Consider the following 25,358-nt stretch of genomic DNA (forward strand, 5'->3'; position numbering starts at 1 on the left):
AGATTTTAATTGCTAAAATCTAAGCAATCTCTACTGAGCATGTGTGAACTATGATTTTTCAAAGACTCATAACTTGGTCAAATTTAGTCAGATTTGGCAACATGCACATCTCTAACACAAAGGCCACCACCAAGCCAAATTTCAAGTCACTGCTCTCAAGTATAGGGACACTAGAGTTGTACGAAGAACATTTTTATTGTGGGCATTTCCCCCTAATCTCATTCTCAGAAACAGTTGGTCCATTTTTGATGATATTTTCCAGAAAATATTCAGCTTAAGTTAGGCACCACCTGAGAAAATTTCAGCCAAAACAATTAAAGTTTGGCAAAGTTATTAGCAACTGAAAACAGGGTTTTGTAATGAGAAGTGTCAGGCTACTTTAATAATAGGCTGCATTACCTTACCATTGGGGCAGGATCAGATACTTCAGCAAAGAGTGTGATACGGTAAAGAAGGCAGGTAATAGCTTCAAAAGTAACGCCTCTTCTTTTCATTTCAGGCTCATGCTGATTCTGGATTCTCTTTTGAGTTTTACGACGATTGGAGAGATTTATTTGATGCCATAAAAAAAGATAAATCCACAAATTATGGTTTTACCTTTGCAGCAGGTTATGCTGAAGTACCTGCCTATTTTGAGCTAGGTTTCAGTTTATCACGGGGTAAAGGAACCCTGAAGAATTTCACGCAATATAACGAGAAGGTAACAAAACAATGGTGCATGTGTTGTCTCAGTCATATCTTGCTGCATTGCACAATTTCGGTGTAACATATGTTAGTTTATTTTTTTACTTGCATGATTTTTAAACAATAGTAATTGTACCTTCATTTGTTCATGTAATTGCAAATGTGTGATCATTAGTAATCTCGTTTGTTAGTCTTATTACATTTAAGCAAACAGAATCATTATAATGGGAATAAAATTGAATTACGAAGTATAACACATGTCATCTTGCCCCTTCCTGTTTCATGGCTATATTAAGTATATAAATAAAGAAATGCTTAAAGTGGCAAACAGGGAGGGGAAAATATCAAGATGTTCATCAAACCAGTTGTCCTCAGGGGATGAGCTCCAGTGGCAAATATATCTTGTTCAATTTAATACAAGCTACAGTTTGGCGGTAAATTAAGCTTCTATTGCATCATAAGTTAAAAGTAGCTTAGTAAACAAATAGTACTAAATGGAAGAATTTATTTTTAATAAAAAGTTTACATCATGGCCAAATGTGTGGTGACCCCCATTTAGATCTGATAAAATTAATGATAATATTTTATATTTATACTATGCCTGTGATCTACTTTTCTCTTAGTCAGTGACAAGGAATAGTAAAAGAGAATTATCTTGACAACTGTCCTAGTTGAAGTGACAAGGAGTCCAGTGGCACCTTAAAGACTAATGGATTTATTTGGGCATCAGCTTTTGTGGGTAAAAAAACTTCACTTTTTACCCATGAAAGCTTATGCCCAAATAAATCCGTTAGTCTTTAAGGTGCCACCGGACTCCTTGGTTTTTTTGTGGATACAGACTAACACGGCTACCTCCTGATACTAGTTGAAGCGCTTTCAAAACTGCTGTAGGCTGGCATCATTAAAGTATCTAGTTCTTCCTTGTCTAGAGTCACATCAATTTTCTGATGAAAACAATCAGTGATTTTGTATCCTCAGAAAATGACTCGTTAAAAAGGCTGTGTCACACGGTTCACTCACCACATCTCCTTCTGATTGTCTCGGGGAGTAGCTCCATCAGTCTGCGCTCTCATTCCGGTGGTGTCTTCTGCCATCTTATCTCTCGCTGCACTGGTCACTCCCAGATCTTCAGCTTCCTCTTCATGGCTTGGCCCTCCAGCCAGGTCACTAAAGTCCTCCCCTTCTAGGGAATTCAAAGGCCTTCCAGACTCTCCTGTCAGGATGGCATCTCCAACACATTGTGCCACTGCCCACTGGCTGGTAGGGGAACTCAGATCTACCCTCTACACTGGGTTCCAGCCCTATAACATGAGCCAAGGCCTATATCTCCTTAGTCCTCACTGCTGTTTCCCTGGGCTTCTTCTTACTTTACTGGCTTCTCTCCTCTCTGGGGTTGTCAGCTTCTTAACTACCTCCACTCAGGGAGTGACTGCAGCCTGCCTTCCTACCACCACTGCCTGTGCCAGCTTCTTAGCTATATACTGGGCCACTCTTGCTTCATTATAGCTGAGACTACTCCTAATTAGTGGCCAGCTCCCACTCCAGGTGCACCCAAGGGTGTTAATTGGCCTGCCTGGCAACCCTAACCTCTTTCAAGTCTGTGTGGGGCTGATACCCCCATCATGGGCAGGGTAGCCGATTGTGTCAGTTTCTGAGACATGGAGCAATGGCCCAAACATGAGAGAATGTGCAGGAGAATGCTCTCCAGACACATGGACTTTGGGGAACAGCATCCTCTACCCTCAACAGGAAAACAGCCAGGTTGTCTGCACAGCTGAGACACAGCTAATTACTGCTGAGTAGGGGAAGCAATGGCAAGCACCAGCTGCCATGTGGATTTGTTATTCTGCACCGCCCCTCACAGATCACACTATTGACATACTCACTCCTCCCCTCTGCACCCTCTTTCATAGACATGCTATGAAATATACTAGCTGTGTGTGTGTGTGTGTGTGTGTGTGTGTGTGTGCGTGTGATATTGCTGTAGAGAAGATACAAGATCCTACTATTAGTATTATCTAAAGAAGCTCTTTAACTTATGTGGCAAAAGCTTATGTTTTCTGGAGCTGAAGGACCAAAGTTGTGGTACCAGTGCTGAGGGGAGAGAAGTGTGTGTATTTGTGTGTTAGAGAGAGTGTGTGAGTGATGTAGTAATTGCATCTGGGTGTGATACCTGGGTCCTTTATATGGCCCCAAGAATCGCATCGACCTGCAGAGGTTCTCCATTGCTTGGCTGTCCAGCACAGTGGCTATAACACAGTTTTGCTGTGTAAAGGAAAGTTACCAGGTTAAATCTGTCCACCTAATTTAGGTTTTTCAAAACAGATACACATTAACAGAACCTAACATCAATAGAAATGGTTCCATTTTTTAAAAATATTTCTATTTTAAAGACACATAAACAGTCCCTGGAAACATTTGCAATTCCATTATTGAAGGTTTGGGCTAGGAGATAGGAGCCAGCACCAAAATTGACTAAAACTTGGGATAACCCTAAGTGAAACCGACAAGCCGACTTTAGTTGTCTAACCTGAGAGATACGCAAAAGTGAACAAACAGCATAAACAGCAAGGCCGCCTAGAGGGGGGGGGGGCAAGTGGGGAAATTTGCCCCGGACCCTGCAGTGGCCCCCACGAGAGTTTTTTGGGAGTGGGGTCCTTCACCTGGGCCCCTGGAGCTTCTTCCGCTCCAGGTCTTCGGTGGCGGGGGTTCCTTCCGCCCTGGGGCAGAAGGACCCTCTGCTGCCAAAGTGCCAGATCTTCGGCAGTAATTCGGCAGTGGGTCTTTGGGGCACTTTGGCGGTGGATCCCAGAGCAAAAGGACCCTCTGCCACTGAATTACTGCCGAAGTGGGGGCCGCCCGCCGCTGAAGACCCCAGGCCCCCTGAATCCTCTAGGTGGCCCTGATAAACACTGACATGTCTGTTAGATGTTCAATAGTCAAAGGAATTATTTGTAATACAGGAAAGGAGTAGAGCAGCAGTACTTAAACTGTGGGTCGGAACCTCAAAGTGGGTCAGGACCCCAGGGGTGGCTTAGAGTTGCTGTGGCCCAGTACTGAAGCCCAAACCCCACTGCCCAGGGCAGAAGCCCTTGAGTTTCAGCTTTGGCCCCCCTGCTCGGAGTGGTGGGGCTCGGGCTTTGGGCTCCCCCTAGGGCAGTGGGGCTTGGACAGGCTCAGGCTTTGGTCCCCACTTCCTGGGGTTGTGAAGTAATTTTTGTTGTCAGAAGGGGGTCATGGTGCAATGAAGTTTGAGAACGCCGAGTAGAGCATCCAATTTAGAGGAGGAAAAAACATAAGAAGCCTATTCTGATTTCAGGTAGACAGTATTGCTAACGCCAAGTGCACAAGTGCTGGAACTAGGGTGTTCTGGGGGTGTGGCCACAGCCTCCGGCTTGAAGTGGCTTCCATCATATACAGGGTTTGCAGTTTGGTTCAATGGCTCTCAGCACCCCCACTATACAAATTGTTCCAGCTCCACTGCCGAAGGGGATCAAAAATCATGACTCCAGCCCCCCCCAAAACCATGAGATTTGCTTTAAAATATGTTTTAATACCTAAATAAAATGTATTTTTAGTTGCCTTCTTGGGTTTGATCCTCTAAAGGACACTTGGGTCACACTTTCAAGCTTTCCTCTGCAACCACAAGTGCTAGAAACTTTTTTAACAATTAAAGCTGAGATTCTCTCAGAATCACTTGACTCCAGGAACTGAAGCTGTAAGAAAAAGAAGAGATGAGATTTGAGCTAAAATCACAAGGATTAGCAACACTAGTTCTAGATTAATGTATCTCTATTGGCTTCAGTGGGGACACATTAGTGTTCTTTAGTTGAGAATCAGGCTCGGGCAGTGTTCCTTTAAAGGGCTCCTAGCTTGGTGTAAACCCACTAAATGTTTATACCACTATTCTCCAATGTGGACCCATGTATATTTCTCAGGGAAGAGGCATGTTTCCCTTTTAACATCTGTCTGGTTTTATCTGCAGAATGTAGAATTCATTAGAGCCATAACAAAGGTACAGACAGCACGGTTCAAAATGAGACGGGATAACATAGTTCTGGATGAAGATGTGCTTCAGTCTCTGATGGCGCTTCCAGACAGCTACAACTATGGAATGTATGCCAAATTTATTAATGACTATGGTACCCATTTCATGACATCTGGGACCATGGGAGGCATCTTTGAATATATCCTTGTCGTTAACAAAGAAGAAATGAAAAGAAAAGGTTAGAATAATGCTACAAATTCTGCGTTCATCACTTTATTCTCTAACTGTCCCCTCTGATTGTTTAATGTTATAGACTCTTAAAACTAACCCCTGGGTTCCTCCCTCTTCATCCTCCCAGGCATGGAGCGATAGTACCAGCACTGCTAAAGCAGTGCCTACCACCAGAGGATACCTATAGCCACTCACTAACTGGCACGTCCCACTTTTGACCCGTCTACCTACATCAAATTCCTCCTCACCACTACTCACGGGACTAGCAGCCACTGTTCCACAGTATGCTTATGCAGAGCCAGTTATACTGACTTTCTATAGTTTGCCTTCCTGTGCAGCAAATTAGCAGCTTCTGAGCAGCATTTGGGTCTTCTGGCCTTAGAAAGCAGGGCCAGGATTTACCTCACAGTGGCTAAAATTAGGCACTCTGAGTCAGTGCTTTAGTACTTAAGCCAAGAATACATTTCATAGGTGAGTAAAATAGGTCAGATTCCGCAGCTGGTGTCATTTGGCATAGGTCCATTGGCATAAATGGAGTTACAGTGATTTACATCAGCTTACACCAGCTGAGGTTCTGGCCCTAAATCTCTTTTTTAAAGTAGATCTCCTTTTGGCCACTAGGAGGCACATGGGAAGTTAAACCGGAGGCTCTCTTGGTTAGATTATTTATCCTTTATCCTGCGGTTAGGTGTTAAATAAACCAATAAGTGCATTTCATAGTCAGCATGCAGTTCCTGACCAGCTCACTCATTGTAGTGGGGAATCTACATGGCTTTTCCATCTACTTAATCTTAATAGTAGTATGGCTGGTGTACGGGAGACATCATCCCAGTGGACATGAACTCATCGCCAATGTGCTTAATGGTCTTCTCTCATAATAGGAAAAATCAGAAGACAGGTATTCTGTAACCCTGAATCTGAAAAGATGTGACCTGTAAGGTTTTTTAAAGTTTATGATTAGGGCTTCCCTTTCTAGTGGGCCAAACCAGAACCACAAGTCCAAACATCCCTACGCTTTGGGAGATGGTTTCTACATCCAGATCCAACATGGATCCAAATTTTGCAGCTCTCATTACCTACCAGAAGAAGGACTGTCAATTATCTTTTGCACGACAACTGGTTAAACAAACAGATATCTCCTGTGGGGATGAAAACAGAGGAAAGTCACCAGCAGGGCGTTTTGTTCTACTGTCTTACATCAAAGTTTCCCTTGGCAGTAATCAGTAGTTTAGGCAGGAGTCTGGATTTCCCCAGTACTCTTTCCAGACTGTTTCATTCTCCTATATCTTACATACAATGACCCTGCATCCTTTCCACTAGCTAATTTTGCAACCAATGACTGCCTTGTGTCATCAGCATCTAGGCTTCCCAAAGCTGAACTTGTTCTTCTCACATCCTTTTTGCTCTCCCTGCCTTGCTACTACAGAAGGTAGGGCAGCACCTGGAGAAAAGTTTGTTTATCTGTACAGAGATCGGGACGGGTCCAGAATGCACTAAGGGTTTTCATGTCCATATTCAGAAGCCTGAAGACTTAATAACTAGGTGCCTCGGAACAAGACAAATGCAGACACCGATCCAGAGGAAAGAATGACACTGTCACTCATACTTCAACAATCAGCATGGGCCTCAATCAAATATGATGGAACCCTTAGTGAGACTTAGTCTAAAAACCAAGCTCTCCTCTGAGAAGGTCGTCATGAGCGACACAGACACGGGTGGATCAAGAGCGACCCCCAAGGACATTCTCTTCACACTGGTGGGGCAAATTGTAGCTTTGATTATACTTGTTAGTACTAAAAGCAAGAAAAGGGCATTACACAGACAGATCGAGATACACTCAAAGGCACGTGTTTGTTTTGAATGTGTGAATAATGCTTTGTACTTGGCCTTACATCTGCCATTGTAATCTCAGGAATGACAGAGTTCTGCTCACTCCAGCTTTCAACCCACAAAGGTGTGCAGGGCTGCACGGTTATGCCTGTAAATTATGTTTATGTAATGTATCAGCAGTTAGGATTGCATGCATATCAATTTCTGGGCAGCTGAAACATAAAGTCTCTTCTAATCAAGGATGAGGATGCGGAACAGCACAGTCCTTTTGGTACACTCACAAGATTGTTAGTGGAAATGTAAAGTCAGCTACAGTGTGATAGATACCACAACTCTTATACATCCAGTGATACAAGCAGGCATTAGTCATCTATAGCTTCTGCTATAGGTTCTGCTTTGGTTTCAACCTGGTGGCCTAAGATGGAGACAGTGATTATAGCAATAGTAAATGACAGCCAGATGCTCAGTTGGTATAAATCAGAATAGCCTCATTGACTTCAATAAGACTATGACAATTTATGCCAGTTTATGATTTGGCCTGGAGTAGTTCGGGTATCTATAACTACACAGATTCAATGCTCAGAGCCAACCATAGAGAGTGTTACAAAAGAAGTACTTAGCAATAAAAATGATTTGTACAGCTCTCCTGAAGTGTGTCCTTATTCTTGGAGACGTTCTGTGTCCTCCACTCCTGGAAGAGTGAGTGACAAAGATGTGACCAAAATCTTAGCAAGGAAGACTTTAAGAAGCAGACTGCCAAGTTAAAGGAAAGGATTAATCACCAGCAGCTGGACAGGGGCTATTATTTTATTTTATCTTGTGCTTACTGTATATCTGAGATGAGATTTAATGCTACAGGGTGCCCTATTTTAAAAATGAGGGATGTTGGAGTTCTGCAAGAGACAAAAAATGTGCCCCAGAAGAGAGATAATTTTCATTCTAATGTAGGATACTTGTATAATTTCCATCTATAGTGGATACCATTAAAAACTCAACATTTATCAACTGATACAGCATTATATCCTATAGGAAATGAAACTGCAGAGTCTCAGATTCCACCACATGGTAATAATTGGTATGTTTTGACGGTTTAATACTGGACAGATTTCCTACTGAATGAGGTGTCTCCTCACTATGTTTTTACATGGTGTGTCTGAGTCAGATCCTCAGCTGCTGTAAATCAGTACAGCTCAATGGTAATCAGTTGAATTTATACCAGTTGAACAACTGGCCGTGTACTTTCTTTAAAAAAAAAAAAGTGTTGCCACTAAAACTTGAGCCACTGATCTGCATAAACTAGCACTAACTAATACAACTAGTTTGTCCTAACCAATTACTAAACTATATCCCAATATCATTATGCAATTTAGAATAAAGGCAAAAATCCCACTGAGGTGGAAATTTGTCTCAATAAGGACTGAGTAAAAATGAATAAGGATATCAGGATAAGGCACCTTGTGAACCATGCCACCAATATTTTTCATCTCTTCTTTTTAAAATAAATTATTGTTTTATTACACAGGAGAAAAGTTGAGTAAATCTTTAACAGCTGTGATGACATTTAGGGGAGATGCAGTCAGCACAGAATAGTATGGAAAGAGCCTTTACATATTATGATTAATTCAAAACGCAGCAATAACTCTCACGACTAGGACACATTCAACTATCTGAAATTACATCAGATGATAAACAATCATGGTTTTCCCTCCTGCAAAGAGCCAGTACTCTGCATGACCACCCTTTTGCAGCAATAACTACTTCAATATTTATCGAGACTGGATCTACGGTATTTGCTACAATGAATTGCAAATTGTATTGACAGACCCTTGCTGAACATAATTACTTGACAGGAGCCATGGTGAATCAACTAATCAGAGTGTATCTGAACTTTAATTTTAATGGCACTTCAACGCTGAGATAAGCAAACATTCATGTTGCTTTGGGTGAATGAATTTTATCCATTTCCGTTTACAATTATTGAATATTATACTCCATGTATCTGAATGCTGCATGTTTACTCTTTCTCAGGGCCCAGGCCGACAATGCAGTGAGACCCTGGATTCCTATTGAAGTCAGTGAGAAATGAAGGGTTAGGCTCTCTCCATCTCCCATTAACTTGAATGGGAGTTCAGGGGGCAGATTGAGGTGCTCAGCATCTCGCATGTTCAGGGTCTGATCCCGCATCAGTAAATCAGTGAGCCAGATTCTGGTCTCGATTGTTGCAGGCATGCACAGGTGTGACTCAACTGGCATTACTCCTTATGGACAAGAGTAGCAGAAGAGAAGAGAGTCATGCTCCACAGCATTTGCTAGTTATTTCAATGGAAGCAAACCAGACCTACAGGCCTGATATTGATGAGAGGCAGCGTTGCCTAGAGGATAGAGGACTGGACTTAGAGTCAGGCCACCTGTGTTCTATTCCCACCTTGGCTTCTGAGTGACCTTGGGAAAGTCTGTTTGCCTGTTTATGCTTCAGTTTCCCCATCTGCAAAATGGGCATAATGATACGGCGAAGTTCTTCGGGAAGCACTACTGATTAGAGCCATGCGCGGATACAAAAGCAGCCATCCCTTGTCACACTAGTGTGTGCATGGTCCTGGACAGGAGACGCAAAGGAGATTTGAAGGGGATGCTGTGACCAGGGACAGCTGCTGGTGAGCCCGGTACCTGCTCCAGTGGGCAGGGCTGGGGTCGGGACAGCCACGCTGGAGGAACTGCTTGCGCTGGGCACTGGTTCCTGCAAGCAGCAGCCCGACATGCTGCTGCTTTCGCCGCTGTGGTTCCTGGCCCAGTCACAAGCACTAGAACCCTGCAACTCTGCGGATATTCACTTTATATCCATGGATATAAATTCTGTATTCGCACAGGGCTCTACTGCTGATGAAAAGGGCTATATAAAAGCTAGGTATTATTAATTATTATTATTCTGCATACACTAAAATCAACGGAAGTCTTGCCATTAACTTCTGCTGAACTTGCCTCATATTTGTAATAACACTGAAAAATACACATAACAAAACATTGTTGGCCTAAGAAATGTGCCTACTACTGTGCTTTGGTGAAACCACTTTTTTATTTCAGTTCTCTTCTCTACAGCTTGCTCATAGGACTCTAGTTGTTTATTTTTTACAATACATACAGCAGTAGCCGTTAACGGTAATACAACAGCATGCAATAAACTGTTAGTGATTTTCAAAGGATAAACAATTGATGCATCTGTATTGAAGTTACTATTCTAGCCAGTCATTTTACATCACTAAATAACTGATGCAAATTGACCCAAATGATATTGTAATTTGGTGGCAGCTTTTTTCAGTACTGGGGTTGTTTTTTTTCAGCATCCGTTCAGTAAAGTTTTGTAAAACATTATCTACTGGCCAAAATATATGGGGCCAGAATTTCAGCTGGTCACTTGAGCTATGTCAATTTACATCAGCTCAGGTTCTGACCAATGTATCTCAGGAAGTCATATTTGACTAAGCCCAAACTCCTATAAAAACGCAAACACTTTCTGCAACACTGTGTTCTGACCCTCTAGCTAATTACGCAGCTAATACACCAGTCTCAGTGCGCAGATGATTAAGAGACATATTATGATGTATGCACCAGATACTCAGCTGCTGAAAAAAGGCATAGGTCTATTCACTTTAAAAGGTCTACATAGTTTTACTCCATCTAAGGATCTGGCCCACATGGAAACAAAATTTAAACAGATAGAGCAGAATCTGACATATGAAGGGACTTCCTAGATTTGAAGTTTTTCACCTTTCTTTCAGAAGAAAATCTCTTGGGGCAAATATTTTGCCCTTTCAGACTTAATAATCACTGATAAACCCCAGCCATATATTTGACTTCCGCACAAGAATGACAAAGACCAGAAAAATCAGTTTCACAATGATGGCAATAATTTCTTGGCTTCCACAAATGTTCCACATATCTGTATGAATATTATATTGGTTGATGTACCCACAATTACCACTGGGGAAAAATGCCGTTCTTACCAATAATGACACTGACATTATTGTTTTTCTATTTTTGTTTCACAGCCATTTCATCTGAAACAATAAGCTCCTGTTTTGGTCTGTCAGGAGGCTTCATATACCAAAAGGAAAGAACAGATATATCAATGTCACTATCATACAAAAACTGTGAGAAGGACGTATTCCTTAAAACTGGTATGATGACCAAAAAGGGAGCACACAGAATATATTTGTCTTACTAGTAAACCTTTAAATGAATTCACCATTGGTGTAAGTGGATCAAACTGCATTTGTGGAGTTCTACCCACTGATGTGATTACCCCTGTTGCCATTAGCAGACTTCTGACTACCTTGGATCTGGAGGTGCAAGTGGGGGTTAGGTTATGGTTTAAAGTTGGGATGGATGAAGCTCAAGGGGTTTCATGAACATCTCAAAATAAATGTTGGGTTGTAGTGTTCACAAAACCAATTCAGATTCACAAACCATTTTCGCTATTCTAACTTGTGTTTTTTTTCCAAGGGAGATTCAGTTTAACCTCTAACTAAAAGGTAATATGCATTAGGTTTTGAACAATTCCCTGTCCACAACCTCAAAAGCTAGGGTAGTACAAGTGGGCTCTCTACATGGTGAGTCAAGATCTTGAGCTGGTGTAAAACAGTGATGGAGCTACGGTGATTTACACCATCTGTCTAGACCTGAGCAAAAATTGGAATATCCATCTCACAGGAAATGCCAATATTTATTATTACCCCAAATCAGAACAAAAAGTCAAAAGAGCAAAACGTTTAATATTTAACAAAATATTTCAATTTGGAAAGGTTTTGTTTGGACAATTTTGAATTGAAACAAAACTTTCTGACAGTCTCAAATCAAAATATTTCATTCTGGGAGGCATGAGGCACCCAGACTACAACTCCCATGAGATATCATTGCACCATATGTAGATGCAGTTTAAGGTCAAACTAAGTCAAAAGTGTATGCTTTGTTTCAATTCAAGAAACCAAAATATTTTAATTTAAATCAAACTGATTCAAAACAAAATTTTTCATTGCAATGTCCCCACTGTGGCAAGGCACCTCCTCCTCCATCTCACCAGACTTACCACTTTCCCATTTGGTGGTGGCCAGACTGGGGGTAAATCAGGCCCACTCTAGGCAATGTTTGTCTTCCCCCTCTGCATTTACTTGTCTGTATTTTCAGGGTAGGCCTCAGGGCAAACCTAAGGAGTGCACCTCCGCCAACCAAAAAAGAAACAAATGTACAAACACAAGAACAAAGGGGGGATACCTTTCCCTGCCTCCACACTATGTGTCTGTGGGGGGGGGGGGTACGAGGGCATTGTCCTGTTATTTGCCCTGGGGTGTCAGTCCTTCCCCTAAAGAGACACTCAATTTTGGTTGCTTTCCCTATGAGGAGGAGAACAGCTTCTCATGCTGGAGAAATCTATCTCCTTTCTGCCACTATCCCTACAGCAGCTTCTCTCCCTCCTTCCCCCACAAGTTTTAAAAGGTCTCAGGCAGCCCTTAATTGGACTCAGGTGTCCCTAATTGACCTGAGGTAACTCCTTCTCAGCTTGTAGAAAAAAGGGCTTTTATCAGTCTAGGGCTTCCACCACTCTTGCAGTTGTCCAGTATGACTTTGTCACACTACATAAAATTTCAATTTTGCAGAAAATGCATTTTCTGTACAAAAAGCATTTCATTGGAACATTCCAAATAGAATGTTTCTCTCTCCCTGCCTATGTCTTCCACAGTCTATTTGAATTTTTTTCTGTCTCCAACTTTCTCATTTAGACTCAGGGGACCTAAGTACTACTCCCTGATGATGTGATGTGTGACCTTGGGCAAGTCTCTTCACCTCTATTAAAATAAAAAAACACAACCAAGCTGTCATGGTATAATTACCCACTCTGAACCTTAGCGTCCAAAAGATGGGATACCAGCATGAATTCCTCTGAGCTTAATTACCAGCTTAGAACCTGTAGCGTTGCCACCAACCAAGAATTCCAGTGCCTGGTACACTCTGGTCCCCCCAAAACCTTGCCCGGGGACTCCCCCAAGACCCAGACCCTCTGGATCTTACCACAAGAAAAGTAAACCCTTTCCCCCACCGTTGCCTCTCCCAGGCTTCCCCTCCCTGGGTTATCCTCGGAAGATCCTGTGATTCAAACTCCTTGAATCTTAAACAGAGAGGAAAATGCACCTTTCCCCTCCTTCTTCTCCCTGAGAGAGACAGTAATCCTAAAACAGAGAGAAATTAGCCTTTCTCTCCCCTCCTTCCTTTCTCCCCGACCAATTCCCTGTGAATCCAGACCCCGTCCCTGGGGTCTCACACAGAATAAAAAACCAATCAGGTTCTTAAACAAGAAACTTTTAATTAAAGAGAGAAAAACATAAAAATTATCTTTGTAAATTTAAGATGGATTAGGTAGCAGGGTTTTCAGCTATAGACACTGGGAAATACCCTCCCAGCGCTATAAATACAGTACAAATAAAATCTTTTAGCAAAATACAGATTTGAACTCCTTTCAGCCAATACACAATTGAACTCCTTCCAGCCAATGCACATTTGCAAATAAAGAAAACAAACTAAGCCTAACTCGCCTTATCTACCTAGTATCACTATTATTGAACGATAAGAGCCTGTACTGGAGAGATTGAAGAGAAAGCTGGTTGCACGTCTGGTCATCTCAGAACCAGAGAGAACAAAACCAAAAACTAACAGCACACAGAAAAACTTCCCTCCCTCAGATTTGAAAGTACCTTGTTCCCTGATTGGTTCTCTGAATTCAGGTGACAGCCAGGCTTACTGAACTTGTTAACCCTTTTCAGTCAAAAGAGATATAAAGTACTTCTGTTCTATTAACTTCTACTATCTGTTTATGACACAAGCAAACAGAAATGTGTAAGGGAATAATGGTATTTACCAAGATTCATAAAGCACTTTGCCATCTATAGATGAAAAGTGTGATATAAGTGACAAGTATTGCTATTTTGTATATGGACTGGGGAGCACAAAGGTGATATAAAACTATCTTTGCCCTACGCATTGTGTCCTGTGTATATGTCAGAGAGATGAGAGGATCAGAGCCATGGAGTTTAGAAGTTCTTTAACTCCTACATCACTATGATTGTAGCACCTAGAATGCTTAACTCATCAGAAGCTATCTTGTAATAATGGGGAAGGCTGTTTAGGGCTTGCCCCTGGGCTCATTGAAGTCAATGGCAAATCTCCCATTGACTTTAATGGTGCAGGATCAGGGCCTTAATGGGGGCAAGTGGCCATCCACTGGGTCATGCTGTTACTACTGAATATGTGGAAATGGTAGCTAATATGTAGCTATAATTCAACTTTCCAGATCCTGAGACCAATAGTGCAGTAGTGGAAGATATTATTCCTCGGATTCAAGGTGGAGATGTTGGTTCAAGTGGAGGGCTTTTAAACAGTTGGAATGCCAATATGTATCGTCGCTGGGGAAGGTCATTAAAATATAATCCTGCTGTTATTGATTTCGAGGTAAGACCTTTTTGCAGTTGAAGAAACTCCACCATTATGAGGAATGAAAGTGTAGTAGACCAGATCATTTCATATTTTCATTGCGATCCCATCAGAGAACAGATTAAATGTAATGGGCCGCTGATCTGGTAACCTCTCAGACATTGCACAATGGGGAGTGCATTTCTTAGCAACAACATCAAAGGTGAGACAGACAAGAAGCTTAATGCTGGCTTAGTGGAGAGTTTAGTTTTTGATGTGTCCCTGTGCACAAGCTTCCCATGGAACAGCTTCCCAAGGAATGGTTTCAGGAGTGGTCAACTAATCCCTATTATTCTCACGACAGCTGAAATCTGTGTTCTCCCAGTTAAATAAGGAATCAAAAAGAGATGAAGGGATGGGCTCCTCCCCAACACAGCCACTCTGCAGATGCTAATAGAGCTCATAGGCTGTCATAATGGATGTACCCCAATATGGGGTATATAGACAATTTACAGGTCCAGTGGTCATGCTAATAAACCGCTGCACTCCAATAGACATACTTGCTCCTGTGGAGTGGGGTATTGCAGAATTTGGCTTCAAGACATTCCTTTGTCTTGGCTTCTTGCGCTGCTTACATGTTGCTCCCCTGCCCTTCAATATCACAGTGTTAGGCACTATCTACATATCAAACTAAGTAGCTATTTCCTTTGCGTTTTTGCCCTGCTGTGGCCATGGAGCAGGATCCAGTATTTCACTTTTAGAGATGAGACAAAATAGCAAAGAGAGCATAGAATTTCCTAGTTAGGGTAAAAGATATTTTATTGGTAGATTGTACTGCTGGGGCACAATGAAGCATTTTTACATTTCTTGCCTTTAATACAGTTTTCTTGCAATGAACTGGGGAACCTAAAAAACTTCCATGGAAAACTTAAAACTGCCTACAAAAACACCCAACTGTAAAATGCCACAAGTAAAAACAGGCTCAGATAGATTCACCTTTAATTCAATTCTTGATCAATCACTGCAACAGTTTTTCAGACCATTATGGAACTATAATTCTCAAGGGTATTAGCAAATACCTGTCTCCTATTTGTTATAAATAGTAATACAAAATGCTTCATCAGCAAGCATGCTAGTTTTAGGCGGTCTTTGCAAAAAAGCTTGCATGTTGAATACTCTAATTTAGGAGCAAAATTTATATCTCAGCTTGCAAAGAAGATAAAATAAAAAAAAAAATCCAGAGACAGTTCTGTGCTAGGCTAGTAGAAAAACTAATCCCACATTTGATGCAACCACTTTTTTTATTTGAAATAGTAAATAGAATTTGGCCATTGCTTTTCCCAGACTTTAATAAGGGAAGGTTCTTTCATGGATCAGTAACTGTTAAAAAGATAGGAAACAAAGTGTAGGAATAAATGGTTGGTTTTCAGAATGGAGAGAGGTAAATAGTGGTGTTCCCCAGGGGTCTGTACTGAGGCCAGTGCTGTTCAACATATTCATAAATGATCTGGAAAAAGGGGTAAACAGCGAGGAGGAAAAATATGCAGATGATACCAGATTTCCCAAGATAGTTCAGTCTCAAAGCTGACAACGAAGAGTTACAAAGGGATCTCACAAAATTAGGTGATTGGGCAAGAAAATGGCAGATGAAATTCAATGTTGATAAATGCAAAGTAATGCACATTGGAAAATATAATCCCAATTATACATACAAAATGATGGGGGTTAAATTAGCTGTTACCATTCAAGAGATGGAACTTGGTGTCATTGTGGATAGTTCTCTGAAAACATCCGCTCAATTTGCAGTGGCAGTCAAAAAAGCTAACAAAACATTACAAACCATTAGGAAAGGGATGGATAAGACAGAAAATATCATAATGCCTCTATATAAATCCATGGTACACCCACATCTTGAATACTGCATGCAGATCTGGTCACCCCATCTCAAAAAACGTATATTGGAATTGGAAAGGGTACAGAGAAGGGCAACTAAAATGATTAGGGGTATGGAACAGCTTCCATATGAGGAGAGATTAAAAAGACTGGGACTTTTCAGCTTGGAAAACAGACAACTAAGGGGGGATATGATGGAGGTCTGTATAATCATGAGTAAGGCTGCAATTTAGTCACGCAGGTCACGGAATCCATGACTTCCAAAGACCTCCATGACTTCAGCCAGTGTTGTCTGGGAGCTTCAGGGGGTCTCCTGACGCCTGCGGAGGCAGGGAGCTGCGGGGTACCCTAGCAGCTCCCAGCCATTGCGGGTGGCTGGTGGACTCTCCACAGTTCCTACCTGTGGTGGGCAGCAGGGGGGACTCCCATAGCTCCAGCTGCCACTCCCAGCCACTGCATATGGCAGGAGATGACCCCTGGAGCTCCTGGATGCCCCAGGCAACAGAGGGGAGCCCTCAGGGGTCCCAGCCACCACATGCAGCAGGGGGGAACCCCCAGAGCTCCCAGCTGCCTCAGGGAGGACCCCCATAGCTTGGAGCCACTGGTGGAGGAGAACCCTGGAGGTCCGAGTCCCCATGGGTGGTGGGGGCCCCTGGAGCACCCAGCCCACCAGCAGATGCCCAGGCTCCCCATTTTGTCATGGATATTTTTGGTAAAAGTCAGGGACAGGTCACAGACGTCCATGAATTTTTCATTATTGCCCGTGACCTGCCCATGAGTTTTACTAAAAATATCTGTGACAAAATCTTAGCTTTAATCATGACTGGTGTGGAGGAAGAGTATTAATTTATTTCTGCACATACCGCAAGAACTAGGGGTCACCCAGTGACATTAATAGGCGCAAGGTGTAAAACAAACAAAAGGAAGTATTTCTTCACACAATGCACAGTCAACCTGTGGAACTCCTTGCCAGGGGATGGTGTGAAGGCCAAAACTATAACAGGATTCAAAAAAGAACTAAGTTCATGGAGGATAGGTCCATCAATGGCTATTAGCCATGATGGTCTGGGGTGCAAAATCATGATCTGAAGTGTCCCTTGCCTCTGTTTGCCAGAAGCTGGGAATGGGTGACAGGGGATGGATCACTTGATGATTGTCTTTTCTGTTCATTCCCTTTGAAGCACCTGGCATTTGACACTGTCAGAAGACAGGACGCTGGGCTGAATGGACCGTTGGTCTGATCCAGTATGGCCATTCTTATGTTCTACTCCATGCCTTTAAAAAAAAGGCCCTCTTCTTGAAGGGGTGGCTCCGGGGTATTAGACATTGTTCTAGTTATAGGAATAAGTAGATCAACTGCATAAAATACAGAATCTCTGACTTCTAGGTTACCATGTCATTCTGTTTGCCTGAACCAGTGGGGCAATTCATGAAGTGCGCTCACTTGAATTTTACCGCAGTGAATTGATATTCAATTCAAGATGGCTACCTGGGCATTACCTTCCATAACATAAATCAACAATCCTGTGTTGGCTCAACCAAAAAGGTATAGCCAGAACTCCTGACCAGCTTTGCCTCCTGGATTAAGACAGGAGAAATCCTTCCTCCCCTGGTCCCAGCTTCACCCAGAAATAGCTCCTGGGAAAATCATCCAGACCTTTTTATCTTGCCAGCTGATTCCTGTTGCCTTTAGCCCGCTCCCAGCCCTGCTAGCTGCTGGAGGACCAATTCATGTTGGTTACACCAGCAACTGATTCTGGGTGCCCTCTCTAGGCAGTTCTTGGAGTTCTAAACACACAGTTTGCTGGCTGTTTGATGGCCTCTGTAAATTAGTGGGGTCTAGGTCCTGCTGCTTCCAGACAATCAATCAATCAATAAAATAAAATGGAAATCACAACTAAAGCTGGATCTCTGATGTCAACTGAGATGCCAAGTACATGGAAACTGAAAATCATTGTACCCCAGTAGGTGATCTCTGGATCTCCTCAGGTCAGACTTGAGACACGTTGATGGGGTAGCCTGAGGAGACTGCTACCATTGTCTCGTCTCTGATTTCAAGCCCCATGGTTGTCATCCTGACACCTACATTCATTTAACAAGAATCAGATGTTATGAGTAACCATCCTACAAAGGACACAACTCCATGGTAGCTCACATCACAGGATTAGGCCTTATATTCATAAGCCTGGAAAGCTAAAGTCAAATAAAATTAAATTACTGCTGCTTGATTTTCCATTCAAAGGACCTGATCTTTGACTAGTGTAAGTTAGTGTAGAACCATTGACATCAATGAGCCCTGAGTGTTTATTTTCTTGATAAGGGAAGGGAAGGTTTTCGCTGAGTTACAAGAACTATACAGCTTGGGGAGGCACATCCTCTTTCAGTAGCTTATTCATGCCCATGGAGGGGCTAAAACCAGAACTAGGATGATCAGGATGTCCCAATTTTATAGGCACAGTCCTGATATTTGGAGCTTTTTCTTATATAGGCACCTATTGCCTTCCATCCCCAGCCCTGATTTTTCACCCTTGCTGTCTGGTCACCCTAACCAGAACACCCCCAAGTCTTGTGTGTCCCATAAAATGAAACAAGGACGTTCCAGACCAACTGCCACAGCACCCTGAGAGCTTTCAGAAAGGAAGTCCTTGAAAGTAGATAGAACAGGAAAGGAGGAGATCAGTGAGGAGGAAAAAGAACTCACTGCAGTCAGATGCTGCAGCTTTTATTTTGTGCCATTGCTATCTCTCAGTGCATCGCCGCCTTCGACAAGACATTTTCTTGATTGGCGCAGCTCTGAGTGTGTGGCAGTGGAGGGAGTGTTTCTTTCCTTGCACTTAAGCGTAGAAAATCTTCCATGAGAACTTATAATTGCCAGCCTACTCTGGGACTACAACTGTGAGATGAAATGAGGAGCATCTAAGCAATTGTACAGGTACCGAGTTGTGCTACTCCATTGCCATTCCCCTCCTTCTAACTTAAAAGCACTTCTGCCTCTGACTTTGGCAACAAAATGTGAGAGAAGGTAGAAAGGAAACCAGAAGCAGGAATAATAGACACTATTAGCTGGGTAAATAGGAAATTACAGAACATTCTGCCATATTGACAAAATGGGCTGTTTAAATAGAAACACTCTCAGTAACAGCTGAGCATTCTGTTGCAGATTATCCACACTTCTGTGCAAGTTTCCATCAACTCTGGGAAAAATATGCTGCAATTTTCTAGTAACTCACTCAGTGACCTCTCAGTTGGCGGCTCTAGGAGCTCTGCAATTGCGTGGGGCTCTGGATTGAGTTCAGGCTGCTGCTAAGCACTTGTGTCCACTTGAATGCCTCTTATCTTTAGCTCACTCTTATTTGTTAAAGGGTCTTGTACACATTGTTTTAAAGAAACATTTTCAAAGCCATGTAGGACTTCCTCAGAAAATCTTTTCTATGCTGTATTTGTAATAAGAGAAAACTCAGTCTCTGCAACCAGTGTGATCAGATGAGCGTGTGTCAGTCTCGTTCAGCTATATGTACATATACACACACACACAAATATAAAGCCAACCTTGATTTTTAAAATGTACTTTGTTTGAACTGTCATGTGTTTGAGAAAATCTATTACATGAATATGAAACACATAAGGGGCAAGATATTAAGTCCAATTTTTGCTAATTTCAGTGCCTAAAATCCATATATAGACAGTCAAATAAAAGCCTGATTTTTCAGGGTGCTGAACACTTCAACAGGAATGGTGGATCCTTAGCACCTCAGGAAATCAGTTCATTTTTATTTAAGTGGGTAAATATGGAAGTTAGGTGCATAGTTTTAGGTTCCCACAGTTGAATATATTGGCCTAAATACATGGCAGATTTAGATGTTAGTACTGTTAGACTCACGATGTTTTAACTATTTCATATGGCACAATATGTTTTAACTGTATCATACCATACCACAGATGTATGTACTATGTGTGCTTCATACACAGAGATCTATGCATGTAGTATATATTGATGCTGGACTGATACTGCTCTTATTAAGGAGGTTAGGCTAGAGTTTAGATTAGATGGCACTGAAACGTCACAAGCTGCTACCAAAGGACTCTGGTCCAAGATGGCAGAAATCATGGAAAACTCTTGCAAGACTGTGGATGGGATCATTTAAATATGAATCAAATAATAGGTCCCCTTGTGGTTTTTGATCTGATCAGAGCTGGCCTTACCATGAGGCGAACAGAGGAGGCTGCCTCAGGTGCCAGACTGTGGGAGGTGGCCACTAGGACCCAGAGTGTAGAAAATTGTGTCTGCTGCTGGTGCATATGTATTCTCTCTGCTGAAGATGGACAGAGATGGTGGAGTGCTGTGCTGGAGGAAGGAGGGCGCAAGAGACATAACAGGCAGGCAGGAGAAAAGGTGAGAGGGCAGAATAGAAAGCAGCAGGAGCTGCAGGGAGAGAGAGGAGGAGGAGCCTCTTATGTACCTCTTTAGCACCCCCAAAAGCCTGGACTGATTATCACCAGCTTCTCAGGGAACTTCCGTTTCTCTTAACTCGAATCCCGAAGCCCACGTTCACACACACAGGCACGTCACAGTCTGAAGTCGTAGTGAGCCAGTTTAGGCCCTTAAGACGCTGATATCTTCCCTCATTCACCGTGCCCTGCTACCAAGCCGCCTTTATAGAACTGAGTGTTGAGAGCCACTATAGCTGGCACAGAAGCAGCAGTTATGAGTGAAAGAAGAAGAACCCCTCTGGGCAGCATTCAGAAAAAGAACGAAAGCAAAGGAAGCTTTTTCTCTCTAAGGCGAAGAGACTCTCCTGAGATACATAGAGCACAAATGTGGTGAGCCTTCTGGCCCAGTGAGGATGTGAGTGGTGAGGAGATGCCTGTATCTTCAGTTAGTCAAGTGCAGGAGACCTGGCAACTACTGCAGCATCCTATATCTTCCATCTCCAAATGGATTGTAACCATGCACATTCCTGAAGAAAAATGTAGATCAGAGATGAGTTTGGTGAGGCACAAGAAACAGCTACTGCTGAGTTTAGTTCCTTAAGTCTAGAATTCCAGAGACAACCCAGATGGCTAGTACAGCACGATATAGTGGAGATATTGCGTCTGACGACAGCAAATGAAAAACTTCAATGTTCCCCAAGACAAGAAAATAAAAATTTTCATCCACCTACATACTGGCGTGAAATCCAATGCCAAATGGAGAGGCCATGACTGCTTATGTACTTCAGAGAAGCCCAGAATGGCATACGTGGTTGTTGCAACTCTTCAGTATAAGTTCAGCCACATTGGGTTCTACAGAACAAAGACTTGGCAAAATCCACCTAGAATCTGGCATGCCATGAGAAGCAGCAAATTACCAGAGAGCATTCCATAGGTGGAAAGAGCTTGAGATGAGACTAAAGTTAAGGCCACCATACATGATCAGCATCAAGAGACGATTGCATCAGAGTCTCTTACTGACAAATATGTTCTGAAAGGCTCATTGCCATTTTGAGAATGCTGGCTACCCAAAACCGTAGCACTGTTGTGCACTTAGATCAGCTGTAGTGCCAAACATAAGGAAACTTCCTTAAAATTGTGGAGTGATGAGCTGATTTTTGATGCTGTCTCCAGGAGCATCTAGAAAGAGTCACCACCCCACCCGAAAATTGTCACACCACATATCACTATCTCGGAAAAGCAATTCCAATATGAGATAAAACAGTTATCTGGCAGGCAAAGTCAAACAGAAATTTTTGTGTAGATCCAAAGTCAGCAGAAATTACTCTGTTATTCTGGGTGCACAGTGACATTCAACCTATGGAAACATAATGATTCTTATGGTGCATTTTGGTACACAACGAACTAGTTGAAAAATGTCCCTGCAATGGTGACTGCCAGAGAGACTTTCTAGAATGTATTTGACATTGATGATCTCACAGGACTGGTATGAACAATGTGCTTCTTAAAAGCTGAAGATATGGGAATTGGTGATAGCTGACATGAGAGGTCTGGGCTATGATAATGGTGGCCAACATGAAAGGAACAGAAAGAGGACTGCAGACCGGATCAAGAGTTAAACCCTTAAGTTTTTTGTCCATGTCTGTTCTCATCATTGAACTTGGTGGACAGCTGATTCAGCATCAGCTCTAGTGAGCGCTGCTGAATTTTTTTATGATCAAAGCTATCTTGTATTTTCTTGCATCAATTCATTGATGGCAAATTTTGAAACAAACTCTGGGACATCCTCCTTTGACACTGAAACCACTGTAGTGCCACACAATGGAAGTCGAGTGGGAGCGATAAAGCCTATCAAAACACAAATTGGGAAGATTAGGTGAGATATATTCCATTATGGATGATTAATGCTCGTGACAAGATCTGTTTCATATCCTGCGAGGACAGTGGCCAGGGAAATGGAAATCACCAGAAAACATACATAATTCAAATTTCTATGTGGCTTAGTGTTGTAGCATGACATACCTTGAAATAAATGCTGTAAGCAACGAGGCTCCAAGTGTTGATTCTTGAATAATCATCTGGACAATGAACAACTGGACAACGCAAAGTCATACCCTCCGCCGTATTCCGGTCAACATGAGGATTCAAAGAAACGTTCTGAAAGTGCACAGAAAGTTGGAAGAGGAGCTTCACACTGAAGCTATTTCCACCATTCAAGAATACAAGATCACCGAAGAAGCAGACATTTTGATTACGAGGTACAAGGAATAATCCCATAAAACCAGAACAAAATTCAAATTGAATTCTTTAAACCAGGTCTGGAGATTGGCACTACAATCAGCTGAAGAACGTTTCCATGCAGCTCAAGAACACAGCAGTAATATTAGGAGATTGTATGATATTCCAAAACATCTCACTATATCTGAAGAAGACCTACACCAGCAATGCAGAGCACTAGAGACAGTGTTGACACATGATGACATGCACGATATAGATGCGAGTGATTTAGGTGATGAATTAAAAGCCCTTTGAAGATACATTTCAGCAGGATCAACTCCAAAGGCTGTTCTGGAATATATGTGCACAAATAAGATGACCACCCTCTTTCCGAATGCTTTGTTGCTCTGCGCATACTTCTAACACTTTCTGTAACAGTTGTCAGAGGAGAACGCAGCCACTGCAAGCTGAAGTTAATAAAAACACATCTACGCTCCACAATGACACAGGAGAGGCTGGTTGGGCTTGCAACCACCTCAATAGAGCATGAGCTGGCCCAGACTGTGGACCTTCAGGAAGCACTTCAAATCTTTGTAACCAAGAAGGCATGGAAAGCACCACTTTGTTTATTCAAACAGATAAAAATGCCAGCGTTTCCTATGCAGACAAGAAATGTCACATTTGCTGTTCAGGAGTTTGAAAGTGAAGTGTTACTTAAAATTTTTGAACAAGGCATTTTAAGTTGTTAGTGCTCCTTTATTGGGGTAGGTAGCAGAGCAGTACCATGAGAGGAGTAGAACAGGAGGAAGGCAGAACTGAGACCTTTCAGAGTTTTGGCCCAAGTGAGGAGACATGGGGACTTCATTGGAGCTTCCTGCCTCAGGTGCCAAAACGTTGTGGGCTGTCCCTGGAGCTGATTTGGGAGCAGAATGAAAGGGTTGCACTTAAATCCAAGTATTCAAATAATTCCAACACCTCCAAAATGACCAGGGCTTTGGAGCTGAGGTTTCAGGCTTTGGTCCATCTGTAATATTGTACACACACCATATCTAGCTGTCTAGGAAAGTGAGTTGTTTCGTCAGCTATGGGGATTCTCCAATAAATGTCCAACACACTATGGCTGTAGTACTTTATAAGTTGAACTGTACTCATGAAATTAAATCCCCATTTTTGTGCACCCACCGAAGCAATTATAATCCATCACAGCCATATATTCTCTTCTGTTCTACGCAGCTACAACCCATACATGAAATCCTCCATAGAAGCAGCCTTGATGATATTGAAACAAAAAGGCAAAACCTGAAAAGGGCTTTGGACGAGTACTTAACAGAGTTCAATGCCTGCCGCTGTGGCCCTTGTCAGAACAATGCTGAATCCATGCTTCTCGGGGACGTCTGTGTTTGTCAGTGCCCACAGGGTTATGAGGGCCCAGCCTGCGAGAAGACCAGACGCAAAGGTAGGGTGACAACATGCATACATGGCGGTGAGGAACGGGGTGTGTGTGGTGGGGGGGAGAGACGGGGAAATAGCAACTGTGTTCTCACTCTGGGCAATGCTAAGCAGCCACTATTTGAATCCATTCATCAATCAAACCTTCACTTCTAAACCACCTTTCATGCCAAGCAGTCTTAGGGGCTTTGCAAATGAGTAAAATTAAGTGCTCAAGTAAATATTGTAAATAAGCCAGGTTAAACAAGGGAGGCTTTAAAACCTGGAGAGATGTCAGCACCACAAATTGGTGGAGATGGCGAAGTCTGAGCTGAAGAATAGCAGCCGGCTAACAGCTGTAACAGCCAGAGGTTTGCCCTGCTCTGTGAGACTCATCAAGGGATCAGTTTTCCTAGGTTCAGTGTATTTAAGGCATGTGTAGATCACTACAATAAGCCATACTAGATCCTTCTTCTTCTGTTGTTACAAGTGTGATCTCAGACGTGTCAGGGAAAGGAATCAATCACCCGCAAGGCTGGGGAAACGTGCAGAACTTGACAGCAGCACTCTGCTGCAGTTGTAAGCTGCACCAGACTCCATCAAGGAGCCCGTGAAATATGATCTGACTGGAGGTTGGATCAACTCTTCGAGTGTCAGACAGAAATAACACAGGGGGAAGTGTGGAAATAGCTTTTAAGTGGCGGAACGCTGATCTCTCACTATGGAAACTGAAAGGAGTCATTACACCCGGATGGTCCTCATTGATCTGTGTGTCACTGGGAGGAACTAGACTTCTAGAGCCATTTGACTAAGCATCCTTGAGGTACTGATTTGCAAGAGCTAATGTGACATCCACTTTTGGACCTCTGCTAAGCAGGAGGATACTTATAGGTATTACAGTGATGGACAACAATGCAAAACCCAAAGAGAGAGAAAGAGAGAGAGAGAGAAGATAAACTGAGAAAGCCATGGCAGAGGCCAGGGGTGATGCTTGATGCTATCAGCAAAACAATAGTGACTAGAGGTCAGATTTTCAAAAGCATTTAGACCAGGGGTGGCCAACTTGAGCCCGAGAAAGAGCCAGAATTTACCAATGTACATTGCCAAAGAGCCACAGTAATGTCAGCAGCCCCCCATCAGCTCCCCACCCCTGCTCCCAGTGCCTCCCGCCCACCGGGCAGTCCTGCCAATCAGCGCC

The 25,358-nt window shown here is 42.7% G+C and overlaps 1 protein-coding gene across 1 annotated transcript in view; it reads left to right on the forward strand.

The window, feature by feature from the left end:
• Positions 1-25,358, forward strand: part of C8A (complement C8 alpha chain) — a 38,204-nt gene that overhangs the window by 11,542 nt on the left and 1,304 nt on the right. The window contains exons 6-10 of the mRNA XM_032803137.1: positions 500-700; positions 4,670-4,910; positions 10,780-10,908; positions 14,073-14,230; positions 23,966-24,188. Of these exons, the coding sequence (XP_032659028.1) occupies positions 500-700; positions 4,670-4,910; positions 10,780-10,908; positions 14,073-14,230; positions 23,966-24,188 (952 nt within the window). The remainder of the gene's footprint in view (positions 1-499; positions 701-4,669; positions 4,911-10,779; positions 10,909-14,072; positions 14,231-23,965; positions 24,189-25,358) is intronic.

This window comes from Chelonoidis abingdonii, chromosome 7 (assembly GCF_003597395.2).
Source record: "Chelonoidis abingdonii isolate Lonesome George chromosome 7, CheloAbing_2.0, whole genome shotgun sequence".
Classification (NCBI taxonomy): Eukaryota; Metazoa; Chordata; order Testudines; family Testudinidae; genus Chelonoidis; species Chelonoidis abingdonii.